The following is a 21,358-nucleotide window of genomic DNA, read 5'->3' on the forward strand; positions in this document are numbered from 1 at the left end:
ACCTCTTGACCATGTCTACATGCACCGAGTTGCTACCACATGATACCTGCATTAATAAACAATGAAAGTGGTCACTGAGTGTATGCCCGCATGTGTGTGCATACATGTGTATGAGTGAGTGCATGTGCAAATGTGTGTGCATGTGTGCATACATGTGTATGAGTGAGTGCATGTGTAAATGTGTGTGCATGTGTATGAGCAAGTGCATGTGTGTGTGCAGACATGTGTATGAGTGAGTGCATGTGTAACTGTATGTGCATGTATACGAGCTGCGAATGCTGAGACCAGTGTCTCTGAGTCTCCACACCCTGGCAGGTGAAGGACAGGCTGGTTGGGAGAACACTCTCCCAGAGCGGAGTATGTGACGCAGGGAAAAGTACGTCACTCCCCCAGCCCCTGGCACCGTCTCGCCCTGCTGTCCCACAGGACACATTAAACAGTAACAAACGAGAGTCTGTGTGTGCAGTAACAAACCACACAGCTACGAGCAGGTCTGTTTGTGTGCCAGTGTAATATGGCACACTGCTGGCAGCTGTAAATCAGCAGGAGAACAGATCGCACGGCCAGATGCTAAAATGTATAAATACACTCACAGCCCTGGAGCTGGGAAAGCCAATAACCACCAACAACAGATACCACACCCCATCAACAACAAGGATGCTTACACACACACACACACACACACACACACAAAGCCATGTCTCTCCAACACACTGAAACAAAGAGACTGTACTGCCATTCCTACAGAGACACTGTACTTACATCCCGATAAAGACTACACTCACATTCGTACAGAGACACTGTACATACACTCCCATGCACTCTTACAGAGACTACACTTACTTTCATACAGAGACACTATACTTACACCCGCATAAAGAAACTGCACTTACATTCATACAGAGACACTGTACTTACACCCCCATAGAGGGACTGCACTTACATTGGTACAGAGACACTGTACTTACACCACCATAAAGAGACTGCACTCTTTCAGACTGCACTTACATTCCAACAGACACACTATACTTACACCCCCATAAAGAGACTGCACTCACATTGGTACAGAGACACTGTACTTACACCACCATAAAGAGACTGCACTCTTACAGAGACTGCACTTACATTCCAACAGAGACACTATACTTACACCCCCATAAAGAGACTGCACTCACATTCGTACAGAGACACTGTACTCACACCCCCATAGAGGGACTGCACTTACATTCTGACGAAGAGCGACTGCTTGGACGCCAGGCCTGGAGACGTGTACTTCTCCACCAGGGCCAGGGTGCTGAAGCCAAACTTGTGAATGGGCTCGTTAGAATCCAGCGGGGGGAAGTCCGTGTCCACCTCCCCATCATCCTCAGCAATGTGCAGACAGTATGCACTGACGTTTTCACTGGAGAGAGGGAGGGAGAGAGAGAGAGGGGAGAGAGAGAGAGAGGGAGTGAGGGAGAAAGAGAGAGAGGGAGGGAGAGGGAGAGAGGGAGGGACAGGGAGAGAGGGGAGAGAGTGAGAGAATGAGAGAGAGAGTGGGGGAGGGAGAGGGAGAGGGAAAGAGAGTAAGAGTGAGTGAGTGAGAGAGAGAGAGAGAGAGAGAAACAGAGCGAGAGATACAAATATGGGGAGAGAGTGAGCGACACAGAGAGATAGAGACCCTTTGGTCAAATATTTATATCAAATATATTAAGTCTGAACTTTTCACATACTGCTAAAATGTGAAATAGTCCCCTCTTCTGCGGTTTAACCTTATCAACAGAACCGGAGAATAAAGGAAGAGAAAGAGGGAGACAGAACCCAGGTGTGTAGGTCAACAGCCCCAGACAGCAGCATGATGCTGCTCCTAAGCAGATGTGTCCGGTCACTGGTGCCCATCCCAACTCCCTGCCCATGCCGGGACAATCCAGCCCACTCCGCAGGCCCAATGTAGCCCAAATACAGGCCGCATGTGCACACCATTGTGACATCATGTCCAGAGGGGCTCTCCGGATGTCAGACCTCAGCCAACAGAGCCAACTCTACACAGCCTTAACAGTAGAACCACCATTCGGTTGATGTTTTCGCTGTGAAGTTCACTTTGTCGGTCACTCGTGTCAGCACCGCGCCTGCCAGCTCTGTTTGAGGTGGGAAGGGAGTGAGAGCGGGTGTCTTCAGAGTGGGCTAAAGGTTAGCGGTTATACAGCGAGCAGCCCCAGGGAAGCAGACCGCAACTCATTGTTATTCATCTCATGTAGCACCTCCACACCATCTGGCCCGAGACTCCACTGCTGCTGCTAGCTTTTTTAAAAATGACTGCATGTCCTTTTAACCCAACAGCATCACAGCCCAGCAAAACTGCTCGCAGACACGCCAGTAACCGCTCCTGATACAGGGCTGGTTTAAAGCCAAGCGCGGGGCGTGATTTCAGTGCGCTGGTCGGGGAATCCAGTGTGCAGTGATGACCCTGCTGGAGGAACAGTGTGCATATGTGGTGACGCACACTGTACAGGCAGAGCAGATGGCCCACAGCAACATTCTGCCTGCTCTCTCCTATAGCCTGCTTCTTAACTATAGGAGGGCTCCAGGTAATTACAAAATACAATGCCCTTTGCCACAGTATTGTCCATGGTCACTTCCCTTATTCAATTTACACTTAGTTTTGGCTATTACAGGGAGAGAGAACTTTCCAATGCTTTGGAGAGTACTGGGGCCAGTTGAACTAACTGGCCATTGAACTTAACGTTACGTCCAACGTAGAATGTGCACCTGTTGCACCAACTGGGCGTGCTTATTCGCTGACAAATGAACACAGAAACAGCGTCTCGACTCCACAGAAACAGCGTCTTACTCCGAGTTTGAGACATCTAAAATTAACTTGTTTTCCATCAAGTTGTAGCCGTATAATTATTTAATAGAAAACGGGCTAGTCTCACAAACCGATGCAAACTTTCGTTTCACTGCAAAAATGAGGAGCGGGGGTGGGGTAATGGGAGTAGGGGGCAGGGCTGGCACTCACTTGAGTTTGGGCTCCCGGCTCTCGCTGGTGTACTGCCAGCAGATGAGGCCAATGAGGTCGTGAACTCGGGCGGTAGCCATGGTGACCACCGTCATGGGGTGCAGCTTCTCTTGCCCCGACTGCATGGAGAGGTAGACGTCGATTTTTTTGGTTGCGGTAGTACCTATGTGGCCCTGCAGGGACAGAACAACAGAGAGAGGGCGAGAGTCAGGAAACAAGAGACAGTAACTTAGGCAGGAGATGGAGGTTGTATGACATCAGCAGAGCCCCTAAACGTGAGGCGGCAGATGGGAGGCTCTAAAAAATAATAAAAGAAACAGGACGATGAATCGACACTACCATACGCGAGCAACAGACGAGGTAATAGTCTATTCCGGAAAGGCCCACCAGCCAGGCATGAACATTGACCTAAATTACACAAGTACTCATATCCCCTCAATTCTTCCAAGAGTTTCTTCTTTTTTAATCACAAACAAAATAAATAACTTCCTGAAAGTGTGGAGGTTAGGTGCTAACCATTTCTTGACCTTCGAGCACCTCGGAAATCTCCTCTATTCCTGAACAACATGGCAATAAATAAACAAACCTTCCTAGAAACACCATGTTTCTTTGATTTCTATGGACTCCTTATTGGCTCCAAGCACCTGGGGGTGAAACCACCCGTTTTGTAAACATTCTGACCTTAATATTTTTATTTTTAAAACGAGATCAAAGTAACCAAAGGAGGAAGGCAGCGATTTGCGTCCCAGCCAAAGCAAACATGTCACTTCTTTGCCAAGACATGGCTTCTTGGCAAAGCAGACAGAAGATATAACCTGGAGGTATTAAGGCTAAAAAGCTTTTCTGCTCCTCTGTGTATGTGTGCTGCAGCAAAGAGAGGCAGGTCTGGAACTAACAGATTTAAAGCCATTAAAAAGAGAAACACCCCTGTTTTCAAGGGGGGTCTCATCCCTCTCGTCTCAGAGACGATCAGGAAAGAGACGTTCAGTTTCACGGCGGGGTCGCTCACCCCCAGGAGAGAAGAGGTGTGGTGATTTGTGTAATCGAAAGGGATCAAAAAGCGAGACGGTCGAGCTGGCGGAAATCGATCCCTGCTGCTGATGTGCGCTAAACGCGCTGAAACTCCCCGTGAGATTTCCCGTTCAGGAGAGAATCGACACTGACAGTGTCCAACTCGAACACACACACATTTACCTGGACACCCTCACGGAACAGAACACGTTCGCTCATTAGGAGACGCACAGATTACAGTGTTAGTGTATTACAGAGGGACACAGCTTCAAGCTAAGTTAATGTATTCCTACAGTTACAAGAAAATATCTTTTATCCCGTTTCCAGCTGCTGCTCCATGCGTATAAACAGTGGAGTGGTGCAGTATACAGAGCACTGGGTGTATATTCGTACAGTGGAGATGTGCAGTGGAAAGAGCACTGGGTGTAGATACATACAGTGGAGATGTGCAGTGGAAAGAGCACTGGGTGTAGATACATACAGTGGAGATGTGCAGTGGAAAGATCACTGGTCTCTCTATTACTATACTGCAGGTCAGAGCAGTGCAGTGGTTGATGGAGGGAAGTGAGCATTCCCTTTAACTGAGTGTCAGAGCTGCAGAGCACCTGGCAGGGCTCATCTGTAAAAGCTCAGCTCCACACGTTTCCCCTGGAGGAGGCCATCTGCTCCACAAGCACAACTCAACGATGACGGCTGGGTTAATAACGCACCCCCCACTGCCCAGGCAAATGTGCTACAGTAAGCAAAGGGGATGGCAGAAGCCCTTCCTACGATTCTGGGCTGTCCTAAAGTCAGCAAGCGTGTGCGTGTGTGTGTGTGTGAGCCCTGTGCATGTGTGTGTATGTGTGTGTGTGTGTGTGTGTGTGTGTGCATGTATGAGCCCTGTGTGTGTGTGTGTGTGTGTGTGTGTGCCTCAGACAATGCATATTTTGGCTCCTGGAAAGAAAAGACTTGGCTGTGCCATCAAACTATTATGGGCTGTTGAGGACTGCACACACAAATCTGTGATGAGAACTGCAGTCATATCGATCTAATTTTATGTAGAAATGGCTCCCCCCGCTCACTAATTTAGCAAGTGAAAAAAAAAAAAAAAATCACCATAATCAATTTCAGTACCCATTAGTGTCCAACTTTTAGCCCCCATTAGCCGAAACGGCAGGAGTATGGCTCTTAAATCCTTTTCCACAGAAAATGGATCTTAATTTAAAAGTTATTCTGCTTTATTAAAGCCATTGATTATTCTTATTAATACACGCTCTTTCACACTCATTACCTAGACTGAGCTATTAAAAGCTTACTTTAATGTGAATTACAAGCTCCTAATACTCTCCAGTTAATTACTATGGGAACCGGCTGCGGTTTTAATTCAGTGCCGAGCAATTAATGAAGGTATGAAAGACACAAAAGCGCAGGAGATCTTATTCGCGGTCAGCAGATGGTTTAGAGTGGGTTTTAACCTTCGCGAAACGAAAACTGTCCGTCAGATTTAAGTTCATTATGAGTCACAATATTTCTCTCGTCTTTTCTCTTAGCGCTTCTCTGGCGATATCCAATCTCCTGTCTGTCGTCCAATCGCTGTCAACGGAGCCAAACTTGCACACCTTTTCAGGTTTTCAGCCCTCTGGCACAGTGGTCAACAGCTCATAGAGACAAAATTGAAGAGCTGCAAGCAGGCAACACTGGACCTGTTTGCTTTCAACAGGCAAAGTTATTTTACATTCACATCATGTACACACGCATACAAGCATTTAGGATATGCACGCAATTTAGAAAAGCCAAAGGTCTTCAGCGTGTTGAATATCAAGGGTCTTTCTTTGAATTGAGAAATAAAAAAAGGTGATGTCCCTGTTCAGGTGTTTTGGAAGGTGCCGGTAATATTTCTATGGTGAGGCCATACGGACCAGAGGAGTCTCATCACAGAATAAGATTGCATCTTTTGAAGAATACATTCCTTATGTATTCAGAGGGGTGGGGGATCAATGTTGTTTCTTCTTTCTTTTTTTTCTTTCTTTTTTTTTACTGTGTGTGGGGTGAGTGTGGGGTAAGGGCGGGGTGTGTGTGGTGTATGTGTGGTGGTGGCAGCTTGACCTTTATGCGATCTGGAAAACTCCCTTGAAATGGCGGCGTAATTCATGGTGACATTTACTCAGCTCTGTGTGACTGCACCGTGCTCTCTCTCTCTCTCACGCCTGTATCACTGCGTTTTACAGCAAAAATCAGCAAAAGTTAGTTCAGCTTTCCAAGTCATCCAGCGAGAGGGCGTTCCCACTCTAACATAAATCAAGGGAGATTGGCTCGGACTGGGCTTCAAAGTGTCGATTAATTCAGACATGGTGCAGACTGATGCAACACCTTTTAAGACTGGTACCAAAAATCTGTCCTTAGTGTGAGAGTGGATCCCCCAACCGCCATCTTCCCACCTCCTTCCTGTGTCTGCTTCCATACGGCCTCCCTCTCCACAAAGAACCTTACCTGCTAGCATTATCAGAATGCTCTCCTCAGACACACATAAACAACCCGATGTCCACAATGGTCATTCACATTAAGGTAAAGATAGATGCACCATGAAACCAGCAAAGCTGTTCCACCAAGATGGAAATTTCAGTAATGCTCATTGCCTTCCAAAATAATTTGCACTGGAGCAGCCAGGAGTGCCGTTCTTGGATCAGACTCACCCGGTCCACATCCTAACCTTGTCCATTATGTGGTCAAAGGCAAAACTGATCCCAGGTCAGTACTTTCAACACTGATGACACAAGCCCAAAGTCCTGCATTCCCCTTTCCTCATATCTAACTGGCCGTTTTGGCGGGATGAAAACTGTCTAATTCCTGCCATAAAATGAATAGAAATGAATCCAAGGGACAGTGTGGTGTAACGGGGTGTCTGGGGACAGAGGAAGGGGCAGTGGGGCAGTAAAGCCTGTTGCTCCAGTAGGCTGTAGGTCAGCCCAGGGTTCAGAAGGCACCCACCTTGCCATCGAATTTGGAGTACTCGTTGAAAGGGTTGTTGAGCTGCTGGGGGCACTGCTCCAGCCGCAGGGAAAGGGTGGACTGCAGGCCCACGCTCCGAGGCCGGTCCCGAAAATCCTTCTTCTCGAACAGGGAGCTCATGTCTTCCGCTGGGGAGGGGGGGTAGGCCCGTTAAAACCAGCCTGAACTGGACCGAACTGGAGCAATCCTCATCATGCACTCATCATCCTTGAGCAATATTTGAAATCCCAATGACAGGACTTAAGAAATACAAAGAGTTAAATCATCATGTGATGCCTGTATCAAAGACTCACATTTTAACAGCTCAGCCCTTTGCAATGAAGAGCAATCCTCACTGGCCATGTTAGGCTTCAGTTGATAAATATTTTTTAGGCTTTGTTAGGCTTAATGTTATCAAGCATAAAGTATACATTATTTTATTTTCCTCTAAAGGGACTGCAACAATCTATGTAAAATGTGCAAGGGCCTACACAAATAAAAATAAATGCCTTGTTTGTATGCACTCGGGCTTTCTTAACCACACATGACCTGAAGCATTGAATTGACTGGCAGAAAGACACAATACAAGTGGTGCAGAGTGGAAATGTGCTGACCGCATTCAACTGGCCTACCTGACTGTGAAGAACTTCTCTCCTTCCACTGGACATTTTTGCACTTGATCTGATTCTGACGTTCCTTCCTCAGTCTCTCCAGCTTTTGGGCTTTAGGAAGAAAAAAAGGAGTAAAACTCAAGATGCCTTCAAACTTCAAACTCATTCATCACAATTCATAACATGTCAATTTCATCATTTTGCTGAACCAGATCTGTATAAAAATTGAGGTCCACTTCTTCCTCCTTCTTGATGTACGACTCGTGAAAGTCTGAGTGATTTCAGCTCCTTCTCTGCCTCCTCACACGAGCTCAGCAATTCTCAGCTCCATGGAGACCACCTGAAACACTTTAAAGCCGCTACCTCAAATACTTCCTCAACACATTTCTACAGCAACGTACAGCATTTCTACGGCAACGTCATAGCATTTCTTTCCTTTTATTATCCAACAGTCAAAAGCCAGCAGTAAAGGTCTGGGGGGAAAATTTAAAGTAAACTTCAAGATGATGTGGATGGTTTGTATGCACAAATCATTGCTAGTGATGGTGAAAATTCACACTAGAGAGTATGAATAAAGCTTTACTAAAGAAAATACAAGTTCATAGATCAACTTGTTACATGTGACATCAGGTACAAACACAAGGTTATGGTCCAGGCAAACAGAATATGCTTCTAACTCCACCTGAGCATGCTTTCAAAACTGTTGAAGTATAGTTTTTCCGCAATTGACTTTACTTTATCAAAAGTTTGCTGCAATGTCTACAACATCCATTCAGCATCATTCTCCTGCCTTGGGTGGCCTAGAGAGGCAGACTCATTTAGAAGCTCAATAAATGTCGCTATTTCTCCCCTTCATGGGCTACTCTGTCCCATAGTTAAATCTGTCGGTTTCCATTTTGAAGGTCCTTCATTTTTCTACTGCCCCTGCAGGCACATTTCCGACAAACACAAGAACAAAATGAAAAGGACACGCTGATGGCAGAAGGACTATGAAAACCCAGATATTTCAAATAATCATAATCAAAATTGAAGGAAAAAATACCATACATTTATTAAACATGAGAAGAAACTCAAAATTATCATTCAGTCATTTTAGGCAGTTGACTCCCTCTGTACAACAATTTAAAATATAAAAAATGTCAAAGAACATAACCTCCATAAAAAAATGACTCTTTTTAAACAATAAGCAGGCCCCTTATGAAAACCTGACAAATAGTGGTACACCCCAGTCAGTGACAGAATGTAACTGTTTTGTCAACAACTGACGGCCCGGCTAATAAAGTGTCATCAAAATCTGCAGAGATACCGCCCACCACAGTGTAAACGGGCCCTGGGCATCATTCACACACTAACATTAAACTGCAGCCTTGTGTAAGACAAACAAGCATGCAACACAGGACCAGAAATACAAATAAATGACTACCTAAATGACATACAGTTACTCATACATTGCAATGTAATCTGATGTTTACAGGCACATTCTCCTAAAAGGTAGCTACTTTTACATCCTTTCAGAGAAAATTGAAGGCATTTGTTTCAGTTGACTGAAAACTCATTATTTGCCAGGGAGGTGGAAGGTTGGCAGTATATGTCTGTGGAAATCTGGCATAAGGTTGCCACTATTGGAGAAATCTGGTAAAGATTGCAGAGAGTGCACACTGCAGCTGCATTGTTCTCAGATAAAGATGATGTCATTAGGTCACTGGTTGGTAGCATGTTACATGCAGGCAGTGGGTAGGCAGGCGGTTGCCGCTATTGAGTAGGAAGGATTAAGAGTGACGACAGGGCACACTGCTACTAACATTTACACTGAAATAAGCACATCAACATTGAGTCACAGGCTGGCATAATGTCAGCATAATCCTGCTGCAATTAATTAAAATGGGTCAATGGCGAGGCCTATGCACACTATACATTGACCCAGGTTGGCAGTAAGTTGGCTGTAGTATTTGGCAGCAGGTTGGCTCTATTGGGTAGAGTGGGTAACAGGTGAGGACAGTGTAGCTCTCCCTGTCTCACCACAATGCTTACCGGCTGCCCCTGGTCTTTCACGTCTGCCTGGGTTCCCTGGAGAGACAGCCTCATTGGAGTTTCTTTTTTATTAGATTTTCTCAGGGCAAGAAAAACTTGCACAAGTCCCACCAACAGCATGGCACCCAAAAAACAGAACTGGGGAGGGAGGGGGGCCCAAAGTTCCATGCCTGGGGCAGCCTTTGGACTCCCCGCCCTCATCACCGTAGCCCCCACCTCCGTCATGTTTCCCCAAGAAAAGCTAACGGCACCGCCCGGTACCGCCTGGTACCAACCCTACAGAGGAGTGCCAGGTCATTCAGGGTTCCCCGCCTGTTCAGAAGGCACCGGAATAAGCGAGTCACACTACAGGTGCGTAATAACGACATGACTACGCCAGAAAATACAACAGTCCAATTCCCCGGAACCTGGATGACCTGAAGACACCGGTAAGGCGAGCACACCCCTCTGCAAGGAATGATTGGCAAATGCCTCATCCCCTTCCACTCATAAACACAGCTAGTTGCTAGCTAAAGGCACCGTTTAAAAAAAATAGTTTACTACCATTTTGTGTGAGAAAATAGTTGTCGTTGAGGAGCCAAATGGTGGGCTGAACAGGTTTTCAGTATGGTTTCCTCATATTCTTACAGTCTTCAGCATGAACCCTTGACATTGCAGAATTTATTTTGCAATGACATTTGACACTCAATAAAATTAGGTACATTTCCCCCACTTCCTGCTCATTGTGATTTGATAGCTCTTACGCTATTCACAAAAACAAAACAAAAAATCCATTCCATTGGGTATTCACTTGACCTACCTTATGGTATATCATCAAAATGAATGTGAATTTGGTGGCTGCCAAAACCGGCAAACATTGAAAAAGGAGCAAATTCCAAGCAAATGCATCGCTGTTAGTTTGAATGCTCATTGAACATTCACAAACACAGAATTCCAGCAAAGACCATTAATGTGTTGCATTACTTTCCAGTAAGGCAGTCTTTCACCAAACACATTGCTCTTATAAAATGAACTTGACACTGTTTGTATTTAAACAATTTAATGACTGATGCAATTTTCCTCGGCTGTAATTAAAACATTTATACTGAAATGTTTTAATTGTTAACCCTTTCCCCAGGGTCATTTCTATGAGTGAAAGGGTTAACTAAAAAAGAAAGAAAAGTTGGCATGAATTACCATAAAAAAAAACAGAACTAAGCGACCACTTTGCAGGACACATGCAAATCAAGACATCATTAACATTTGCATATAAATCAAGCCCAAACCAGCCTCTTGATTACAATCTCATCTAACCGTAACAGCTGCACCAATCACCCGCAAGTGACCCCTGCTGAACCACTGCCACATACACTCTCTAATGCACTCTCCTACACCAACACGTTTCAAATGATTCATTACACTTCACATATAAAATCAGCAATATTCAAATCAATCACAAAGCAGCTACCTGATAACAGTAGGCTATGTACAATTATCCACAAGAAAGCATATATAATTTTAAAAAGAAGCAAATAAGAAGAGATGAGGGGAAAAAGAAAGATTCCATTCAGTCACCATACAGTGCATTTTGTCCTTAAATTTGTCCAGTGAACTTAAATGAAAATAGTAGAAAATAGCATATACACCCAGAGCACAATACAAGCAATATACTGCTTGACGACAGTGTTGGCATTATGATGACGAAACGCACATCGTGAAACAGACGTGAGGAACCAAGCTCCCAGCTCCAGGTACATCACCATTCATTCCCTTGGCATGGGTGTTAGGTCCTATCTGTCCTTGGTCAATTGAAAAATCCAGGGTGCCAATACAGTATTGCTACAAAACTTTACAACCTTTTACCTCTCATTGTTCATTGCAAAGTCACAGTCTATGATATTAACGAGATGGCAACGGCTTTGTGTGAAAAAGCCCAGCCAGTTACAGAGTGGGCAAATGATCCAACTTAATCGTCTCAGGGCATCACTCCTTTTCAGTCTTACTAAATCCTTTCTAAACTACAGTTATGATCCATAGAAAATAGACCAACTAGCTAGAGCAGGGGTGTCAAACTCCAGTCCTGGAGGGCCGCAGTGTCTGCTGGTATTTCTGGTTTCCTTTCAATCAGCAGCTAATTAAGGCCTTGAAAACAAGGTGTGTGGACTCTTTAGCCAATTAAAGACTTTGAAATGTATCTCTCATGCTGGAACACACCAAAAACCAGCTGACACTGAGGCCCTCCAGGACTGGAGTTTGACACCCCTGAGCTAGAGTAACTAACCTACATAGTTACATAATCGTTCAAGTTTGGCGTGTCACTTGTAAATGACTGCTTAATTAATTTCCTATGGACCCTCTGCCAAACTTTCCTCCTCACAGTTTAAGCCCTATCCCCGACACCCCGCGCCACAATTCTGCCATCAAACACTCATATCATTTTGGTGACTGCAGAACAGAAAGGAAAACACAAAATACTTTCTGTATCAAATTTAAGGACAAAACACCCTTTTTGGTTTGACTGGACACCTGGGGTGTCTTCCTGGTTCATGCAATAATAATACAAATGGCGTAAGACAGCTGTCACCTTTCGGGTAAAAAAATGTAACTGAGAGGGGCTCTACCAACCATTGAGTATGCTGGTAGCAACCAATGGAACAGAGCTGATCTCGATTGGTGGATACTTTCTGGCTGGGGAATGGCCAGATGTAGGCAGAAAGTATCCATATATTGCCATTAACACTGTTCTCTTGGTTGCCACCAACATACTCACCAACATGGTGAAGCTCTTCTATGTTTTCTAGAAGATCGTACTCTACAAGAACACACCATGACAGACAACAATGGTCAGCTCCTTTCCGGAGGAGCTCCTCCATGTTGGTTTTGGTCCTCCCACAGGAGGCTGCAGTTAGAAACAGGAGTTTCTGGTTTGGACACACATTATAAGATGCAGCAACAATTTGGAAAGCTTCAATGGAAGGAAGACAATACTTTCAATCTCAAGAATATGGAGTCAACTACCTGGTTAGTCAATGATAATATCTGAGGTGATAGCAGCTGTCTTATACCGATGTTGACCCCTTACCAGAGGGGAAGGTTGCGGCGGGAGAAGCTACCTGTGTTGGATCTCCGGCGGATACCAAAGTCCCAGCTGGAAGTTATGTCGACAGACTGGGATAGGTCGCAGCCCTGGGTCTCCCCGGTGCTGCCGTCTCCTAGGGAACCCGGCCCGGACAGGCCCCCCCCACCCCCCGGTGCAGAAGACTGCAGGCACCGCTCCAGGTCGACATCGTGGTCGATCAGGACCATCTCGCACATGCCCGTGTCATCACTGGTCACGTGGGACTGCCGGATATGGGCCAGGATGATGGTGGGGTTGTCCAGGAATGCCATTCCGTCTCTTGGTCTCCTTTTCCCCTCTCTTTATTTCCCCAAATCAATCTCTCTCAATCTGTTGTTTTCTTCCTCCTATTCCTCTTCTTCCCTTCTCTCCTCTTTCTCTACCTTGCCCTCTAACCCTCTCGTTTTCCCCTTCCCCTCTCACACTCGCTCCCACTTTTTTCCCCTCCCTGTCAGTCACTCTCTCACTCCCAGTAGGAATCAGGGAGAAGTCTTCTTTGCCTTCTGTGGGTATTATTTCCTGGTCTCCATGTTGGACCATTGGTGCCGTCCTGTAGGAGAGGAAAGGAAAGGTGTCAGTGTGTGCACCACCATCCACTATCCATTTTCCCCCCACCCACCTTCATGAGAACATTAGCTAATTCATGTTCCTTATGAAGTCGGCACCTCATAGCACTTGAATGGGATCACAGAGTTATAAGCTCAGTGCTTTACAGTGGCTACCTGTAACATGGCAGTATGCCTTCGCTACCTTTCTAAGCCACAAAAGCTTCAGAGATACTCAACACTAAAATCTAAAACATATACACATATATTTTGGGGTTAGCTCTTGTCAGCGGTTATTGGGCATTCCAACATTTAAGCCATTCTGATTACGTCAGTTCGCTCAGACTCAGCAATTCGGAGCTGTGAAATGGCACCCGACTTTCTGGCAAGTAATTCCAAATTAACGGTCCGTTCCAGTGTATCTATTCCGGTTGGAAGGTTGGAATTATACATTTCTGAGGTATCTGGAATGAAAAGGCAAAGTCGGAGATGGTGGCCACATCCCCAGTTCCCCAAGAAGCCACGCTGTTGCATTATGGACTATTGAGGATGGCATAAATTGGCATGATAAATTAATCATTTATCTCAGTCCTATTGCAGAAAGTTGATTAGTAGGGATTCAAGGCACCCATGACTTGTTGTCCCTCATGGGCTGAAATTAATATCTGATACTCGTAGTCAGTGCTATAGCAAATTAGTACGCTTTCCTATTAAACTGCCTGCTGCGGCAATATCTCCACGTGACGTCAAGTCGTCTATCGAAGTGGAGTTTAACTGCGAAAAATGTAAATGGGCTACATAAAATAGAAAAATAGGACACAAGTTGTGTTTGACATCACCAACATGCAAATTGTAACAATGTCAAAGGGTTTTAGGCAGAAGTTGTCCTTCACTGTTCAAGAGCCTACACAGATCTCCAGCATTTAATTCATTCATTTACTTGAAGCAAATTAAATGCCACATGTTTTATAAACACCACCATTTTTAAGACACGCATTCCCATTCACAACATGTCCTCCAGGACGACTTCAGGTCGTAAAATATGTTGAGAGGGTGTCCATAAACTACCCAGTCAAAAATGACTGCCATCCCATCAATGCATCACATAAAAGTCCATCTGCTAATTGGCCGTTTATAACCTCGTTAGCGGTTTGCCGGTTTACCTCCCACACCGCAAATGGGCTAAAGGCTACCTGGGGATTTAACGGCCAGGCAGGGCGAATAGCCCGTGCTAGTATCTTTTTATAGTTCCTTCTCAACATTTATCTACCTCGGCTGAGCAGTAGGGGAAGGTTTGGTTTAGGTGCATACAGGTGAGGGGAGGAGGGGGCTGGGGCAGATGGGGCAGGGCAGGGCAGGGCAATTTGGCTCAGCAGATTCACCTTAGAATTTCAAGCATAGGTTATGAATAACAAACAATAAGGTTGTCTGGTCATTTTACCTTCATTATCCCATTTCCAGATATGTTTATTTAGGCTACATCAAACTCCAGTCCTGGTGTGTGCCAATGAAAGACTTTGAAATGTAACTCTCATGCTGAAACAAACCAAAAACCAGCAGACACTGCAGAGTTTGACACCACTGGGCTACATGTTTTTTAGTTTTTTTTGAATGAAGGTGAGAGTTTAATGAAATTGCAGGTCTTGGATCCAACTGCTACTGAAATACATCCCAAACCAGAGTGAAAGACCAGGATCAAACCCAAAAGTAATTGGTTTATTGTTGTGTGTGCGTTTGGTGTGATTTCTTGTTCACTGATGTTATTTCACAACTCAGCACATAGTGAGACAGTGAAAGTAACGGTCATAATTGTCAAATGTCAGAATCACCAGCGGTAGGGGATAGCTCTGGTGCCCCAAAGGATTCTCACAGTAAACTTGGTAGAGAACACCAAATAAATAAAAGAAGTGCACCCGGGTGCATCACGGTATCTATGGCAACAGTCTTGCATTACAACCTTGCGTCTTCATGTTCTGTCAAGAATTCCAGGTGAATTTTGCATCGTAAATCAAAATGGGACAGATTTCATTTGGCAGGAACATCAATATCAAACAAAACATGACAGCCATCAAAAGGGACAGGGCTTTTTGTTTTGTTTTTTGCAAAGTCTGTTTCTGAACATGACTTGAGTCTGAAAATGCCCTAACATCATGGCCTAGAGAACATATTTTAAAATACGACATCATTTAAAAGAGCCACTTATTTTGATCTCAATTAAAAAATAAAAAATTAAGAACTAAATGAAATACTTACATTTAAATTTTAAAAAATGAAAACAAATTATCCTTCAGAAAAATGTACAAATACAATTTACTGTACATATTACAAGTAGCCACACATGTAATAAAGAAATAGAGTAGTTATATTCATATTGAGGTTGATCATGCATAATACACCATAAATGTATGGCAAAATAAAGCACAGACCACTTTATGGGTCAATGACAGGACATGCATATTTTTGTGTCAAAAAATGTATTCAATTCAGGACATGTATCACCCTATTCTATAAAACCTATTTAGTTTGAATACATTTTCGGTACTTTCAAATAATATATATTCTTTTATCTTTGGCATCTCAAACCCCCAAAATGTCAGGCGGTGCAACTGTCCGAGCAACTGCACAGACAAAGAAAACTATTAAAAATGGTACTTTAATGACAATAAATAAAAAAGAAAAAACTACGGCATGATTTTATGTTTGAAACCTTTCAAATAAACCAAATTTGGTTCCAATAAATATCTGCCCGAATGACCTCACTTAAACCACAAATCTAGCACAAGGAAAAAAAGGATAGTTAATCTCCTAATTAACAAGCAAATTACATAACTGCCAATTACGGCTCTACAGAGACAAGCCTGAGTGAAACATGACAGCTCATTCTCTGCTTTGCCTTGTACCTGCGAGTCTCAGCCATCACCACAAAGCATACAGTCTATATACAGGAATATACACATTCAGGTGTACATACAGTATACAGTACACAGTATATAGAATACACAAACATACTATACATACTATGCACCTAGGCCTACACAAACAAAAAGCTATTTGAATTTAATTGTATGATTCTCGTTTTCGTACATCCCAGTGGACAGTAGAGTCCACAGTGGATCTTCTTCCTTCAAGCACAACACCATCACCCCCCCCCCCTACTCACTGCTGAGGGCGCAGCATCACACTCGTCCGTGGACACAGAGTTTTATGTCAGATCACACGCTTCTTTACCCAGCAGGGCTGCAGTCTCTCTCACCCGGCGCTCCGCAGGGGAGAGGGCTTTTTCTGCCTTTCTCAGCCAGTTCCAAATTAAATAACCGTAGTGTTCTGTTATCTGCGTTACGCTCACCTTCCTGTCAGCTCTGACCAATCAGCAGCTGTGCAGATCTTAATGTGGCTACACCGGAGCTTGAACCACTACGTCACAGGCTGCCCCCACAACAGGTGAGGCGAGGGAAAAGCACAGAGGGCTGCCCTAATGTGGGGCTCTGTGGGGCTCTGTGGGGCTCTGGGTTTCCTACCCTCACACAAAGCCTCCAGCACCACGGACAGGGAACATCATACATGCACTGAAGTGGTGTTGAAGCTCTTTCCAACAGTGACTATGGGTGAACACATAAATGTATGTACCTGTAGTGGTTAAGGTACATGATTGGGACCCGCACGGTCAGCGGTTCGATCCCTGGTGTAGCCACAATACGATCCACGCAGCCGTTGGGCCCTTGAGCAAGGCCCTTAACCCTGCATTGCTCCAGGGGGGAGCTGCTTAGTCTAATAAACGGCTACGTAGCTCTGGATGAGAGCGTCTGCTCAATTACACTAATGTAATGTAATAATACCAAGTCAGTAACAGTATCGGCATCACAAACAGAGGGGATTAATGCAGAAAACCAACAACATAGTTGTGTGCCAATTGAGAATGCTGTGCATTAAACAGGAAATGGGACTGAATCCACAGTGTTTGATAGGAGGCAGTGCAGCGTGACATGGTTGAGAAAAGCACTGGTTTGTACTGCAAGTAAATGGCAGGCTTTGAAGTGCTATCTCTGTGTGATATCACTTCATCTATCCCCGCCCCCCCTCCAAGTTTCTGAACAAATATTCAAATTATTCTACAGTATAAATGGCGATTGTAGTCTCCATGATAATTAGTTTTCCGACAGAAACTTTTAACCACTACCACATACAAGCTAAGTGTTGAAAACAGGAACTAAGAAGCAAGGTGTGATCCAACCACTAGATACAGTATAGCTCCACAGGCCACACAGAGGCTAAAGTTTATCATTATTACAAAAGGAAAATGTAGTGTTTTTACTCATTACATGTAGTCATTAAATCGCCTGTAGCCAGATAGTCAGGCAGTTAGAAAGATGCCCAAGGCAAAAGAATGGGCATAGTCCTAGACAGACAATGGTTCCTCTTACCCTGCTGTCAAGAGTGACAACATCACTTTTAAAGCCAAATGGATGTTTACTGTCTTTTACCGTAGATGGGTCCTGCAGAAAATATCCACAGCAGAGCTTTGTAACATGAGTACAGGGAACATGGAGACGGTTGCTAGGCCTGGCTGCTGACGTCACAATGGCACTTTTAAACTCTAAATATCACCTTTGGCTGCACATTCACTGGTAGTCTCTTGTCACCTTTAAAACATTATTTTAGCACCACATTTATGAAAACCCGACTAAAAGATGATGTACGCAGTGATGTACGCATAGATCTTGTCAGACACAGTACCGAGTCTACATCACAAACGGTTTAAACGAGCATTAACCGTTGAGCTCTGTTGACAATCACCCCCAACATACATTAGACTCAGTGACCACTTTATTAAGTAGGCTAGACCAAGTTGTTAATGTAAATATCTAATCAGCCAATCATGTGGCAGGAATACAATGCATAAAAGCATGTATACATGGTCAAGAGGATCAGTTATTGTTCAAACATCAGAATGGGGAAGAAATGTGATCTTTGTCTATGACAATGCTGGTGCCAGACGGGGTGGTTTGAGTATCTCAGAAACTGCTGCTCTCCTGGGATTTTCAGGCAAAACAGTCTCTGGAGTTTACAGAGAATGGTGCGAAAAAACAAAAACATGCTTTGTTAATGAGAGAGGTCAGAGGAGAATGCCCAGACTGGTTCACTCAAATAAAGAGCATCTCCGAGCACAAAACACACCAAAGCTTTAAGTGGATGAACTACAGCAGCATAAGGCCAATACAATAAATACCTAATAAAGTGGTCTCAATGTATGTCAGACAGAAATGAGCTGTTTCGCACTGCTACAGTGGTTTCTATGAAAATAATCATGTCACTCAGCTTAGTATAACAGCCAAAAAAAAGCTAGTACTGCATGATCCTACGATTCCATGAATGACTAGGAGGAGAATTAAATTAAGCATCCTGCCATAAGCACTCGAAGTGACTGAATCGGTATTCTAACTAGTTACATTAAGATGGTTAGCTAGGTCCCCACTATATTTGCTGAAAGCGAGCCAAATGATAAATACAAGTAAGGCCATCTCATGCAAACCCGTTTGTGCGTATGCCTATTTACATTTGGAACATGATACTATTTACAACTTAAACACAAAGGAAAAACACTGAACATGGATCTCGTTGAGCCATAGACAGCAATTAAACTCGAGGGCAGCTAGTTAGCATGACAACATTAGCTTACTGGCTATACAACTTGGCTAGCATTGCAGCAGCACACCGAACTCTCTTCATGATTATCTGAAGCTCGCTAATTAGCTAACGTAACGATTGAGATAGTTCAACTCGAAAAGGCAATGGCTAACTAGAACACACACAGCTAGAAGTTACATTGGCAGGCCACTTCTGTTACTGACTGTATGCTGTGGGTCTGTAATGACACTGCATTGCAAAACACAGGATGTGTATGCAGCTAATATTAATGTTTCTAGTTTTAAATATAGCCAGAGATAGACCGGAACTGTCTTACAGCAACGAAGCCACTAAATTGTATGTAAACTAACTAGCTGGTTTGCTGGTTTGTTTATCTAGCAAGATTGCAAGCTAGCTAGGCCTTATCCCAACTGAAAATGTCCTCTTGGGGCTGCACCTTACTACTAGCAAGCTAGCTGAAACGTACCTTTATGCATTTCTGATCCGAGAAACGATATATTCAGGAGATGCAGGATCCGCTGTTCATATTCCCAAGCACAGTGTGTCATTTCACTTACGTTTGTGAAACAGCTATACAGTTAGGAAATAAACAATAAACTCCATGAAAATATATTCCTTCTTAGATCCAGCAGCAGCTATTACTGGTTTAACTTCAAACAGGAAGTGCAAATGAATTAACGACGCGGCCAAATGGACAGCGTCGAACAGTTTGACTGACACGTAATGAACCAATAACATTTTTAGGAATGTTTTGACTGATTGTAAAGACAACCAATCGTAGAGCTCTATTTACCGGACAAAAACAGCACATCAAGAACCGGTTTATAATGGAACTATTGACAGAACTCTCAAAGAACTGTTCAATGCTGGACATATTTATATACACACTTTGCCAATGTGAAAACACTTCATGATAAGCCTTAATTTATTTTCTGGTCATAGTGGACTGTGGCTTGTCAAGAAGTGATCTCTAGTTTTAATTTAATTTTAATGTTTTTTGATGCACTAATTGTTAGTAAAAGTTATGTTGTATACAAATACTTTTCTGTGACAAGCATGAGAGGGAGAGAGAGAGAGAGAGAGAGTAGAGAAAAAAAGGGAAACGTATGTGCCTCTCTTGATGTCTGTAGAGAATCCTGTTTAAATTAGGATTTTTCTGCCAGGGAACTCCACAATAGGAAAGCATGATAAAATGCTAAATCCTACCTATCATCCCCTGATCCAACCCATCATCCCCAATCTGTAATCCTTATAAGGTTCTTTCCATTCCCCATATTGCCGCTTACCCCATTCTCCAATGCATTTTTAAATGACCATGCTCATCTTTATTTGAAACACAAAGAAACTGTGCACGCAGAGGTGAGATGTGTAAATTATTCTATGTTGATGGGCCTATAACAGGTTGCCCATAAAGTATGACTGCCACTGGAGGAAGGTGAATGCATTATTATTGCCTGTGCAACAGGAACAATGGAAACATGGAAAGTGAATGTGCCATCATCTCAATATTCGATGTGCAGAATTTAATCAATGACCTCCACATAGACTCAATTAAAAAAACAGTCGTTTAGTACTTTACACACACTCACTCTCTTTGCAGAATCGTATTTCTGTTGAGCTCAAATGTACAGACGTCATTTCACAAGAAATGACTATGGTGGAAACTGAAAGTGATTGAACAAACATGATTCATCATTCATTACAAAAATACTCTGAAATTCATTGAATGGGCATGTCTTGCATATTGGGGTAAGTAACACATTTCAACTGAAGTGTCTATCCACCTCATGAAAACACAAGACGCGCCAAATCAAACCAAACCTATCTCTCATGCTGCCATAGCAACTAAAGAAGGTGGAGTGAACACTTGATATCACCCGTGGCAACGACCAATCAGAAGTTGGTGTCTGCCTGCACAAACCTTCTGAGGCTAATACGCTAATTGAACGGTCTTTAGATTTAAATGCTTTACACCGATTGGGTATACTATTTGTCAATCCATAAATAAAATATGCTGATTGGTGAAACTGGGCTTAATTTGCTATTGGCTATAGCCTAAACATTGTCTCTACAGGTCCACCTTGTGGGCAAGAGTAGGTAGGACAATATAGCCGTGTGGTTCAAAGGCGGAGAGTCCAGCATATTCACTTTCAGCTTTCCTTCAGTGCATAAGTGGGGTTTATAGCGAGCGCACCTGTTTTTTTAACGCAATTTCTTTAATGGATGGCCTTTTTTACTGGAGTGCAGTGTGATCACATTTCCTCTGTTCGCATGTGAAGCTAGTGGGATAGTGGGACGCGTGCTTTTATCGATTTGTAAACGAGTTGCTGCATACTTTTAAATTCATTAATGTCACCACTTGCTCTGGTATTTTGATTTCGGGAATTCTGCGAGAATGACACAGACACCACCTCTTGGGGGTGGAGCGGGAATCGTTATTATTTTGTAT

General features: G+C 43.8%; 1 protein-coding gene across 2 annotated transcripts in view; it reads right to left on the reverse strand.

Moving 5' to 3' along the window:
• The window catches only part of mapkap1 (MAPK associated protein 1), a 37,290-nt gene extending 17,736 nt beyond the window's left edge, over positions 1–19,554 (reverse strand). Inside the window, exons 1-6 of one of the 2 annotated variants that reach the window (XM_061262796.1) lie at positions 19,376–19,554; positions 12,714–13,268; positions 7,612–7,701; positions 6,980–7,128; positions 2,999–3,171; positions 1,226–1,402 (exon numbers count right to left, since the gene is read on the reverse strand). In XM_061262796.1, the coding sequence (XP_061118780.1) occupies positions 1,226–1,402; positions 2,999–3,171; positions 6,980–7,128; positions 7,612–7,701; positions 12,714–12,990 (866 nt within the window). In that variant the 5' untranslated portion in view covers positions 12,991–13,268; positions 19,376–19,554. Of the gene's footprint in view, positions 1–1,225; positions 1,403–2,998; positions 3,172–6,979; positions 7,129–7,611; positions 7,702–9,621; positions 9,655–12,713; positions 13,269–19,375 lie in introns of those variants that run through there. The other variant, XM_061262797.1, reaches the window with a different exon arrangement.
• Between the last annotated feature and the right edge of the window lie 1,804 nt (positions 19,555–21,358).

The sequence above is a fragment of the Conger conger genome, chromosome 12, assembly GCF_963514075.1.
Source record: "Conger conger chromosome 12, fConCon1.1, whole genome shotgun sequence".
NCBI classification, from domain to species: Eukaryota; Metazoa; Chordata; class Actinopteri; order Anguilliformes; family Congridae; genus Conger; species Conger conger.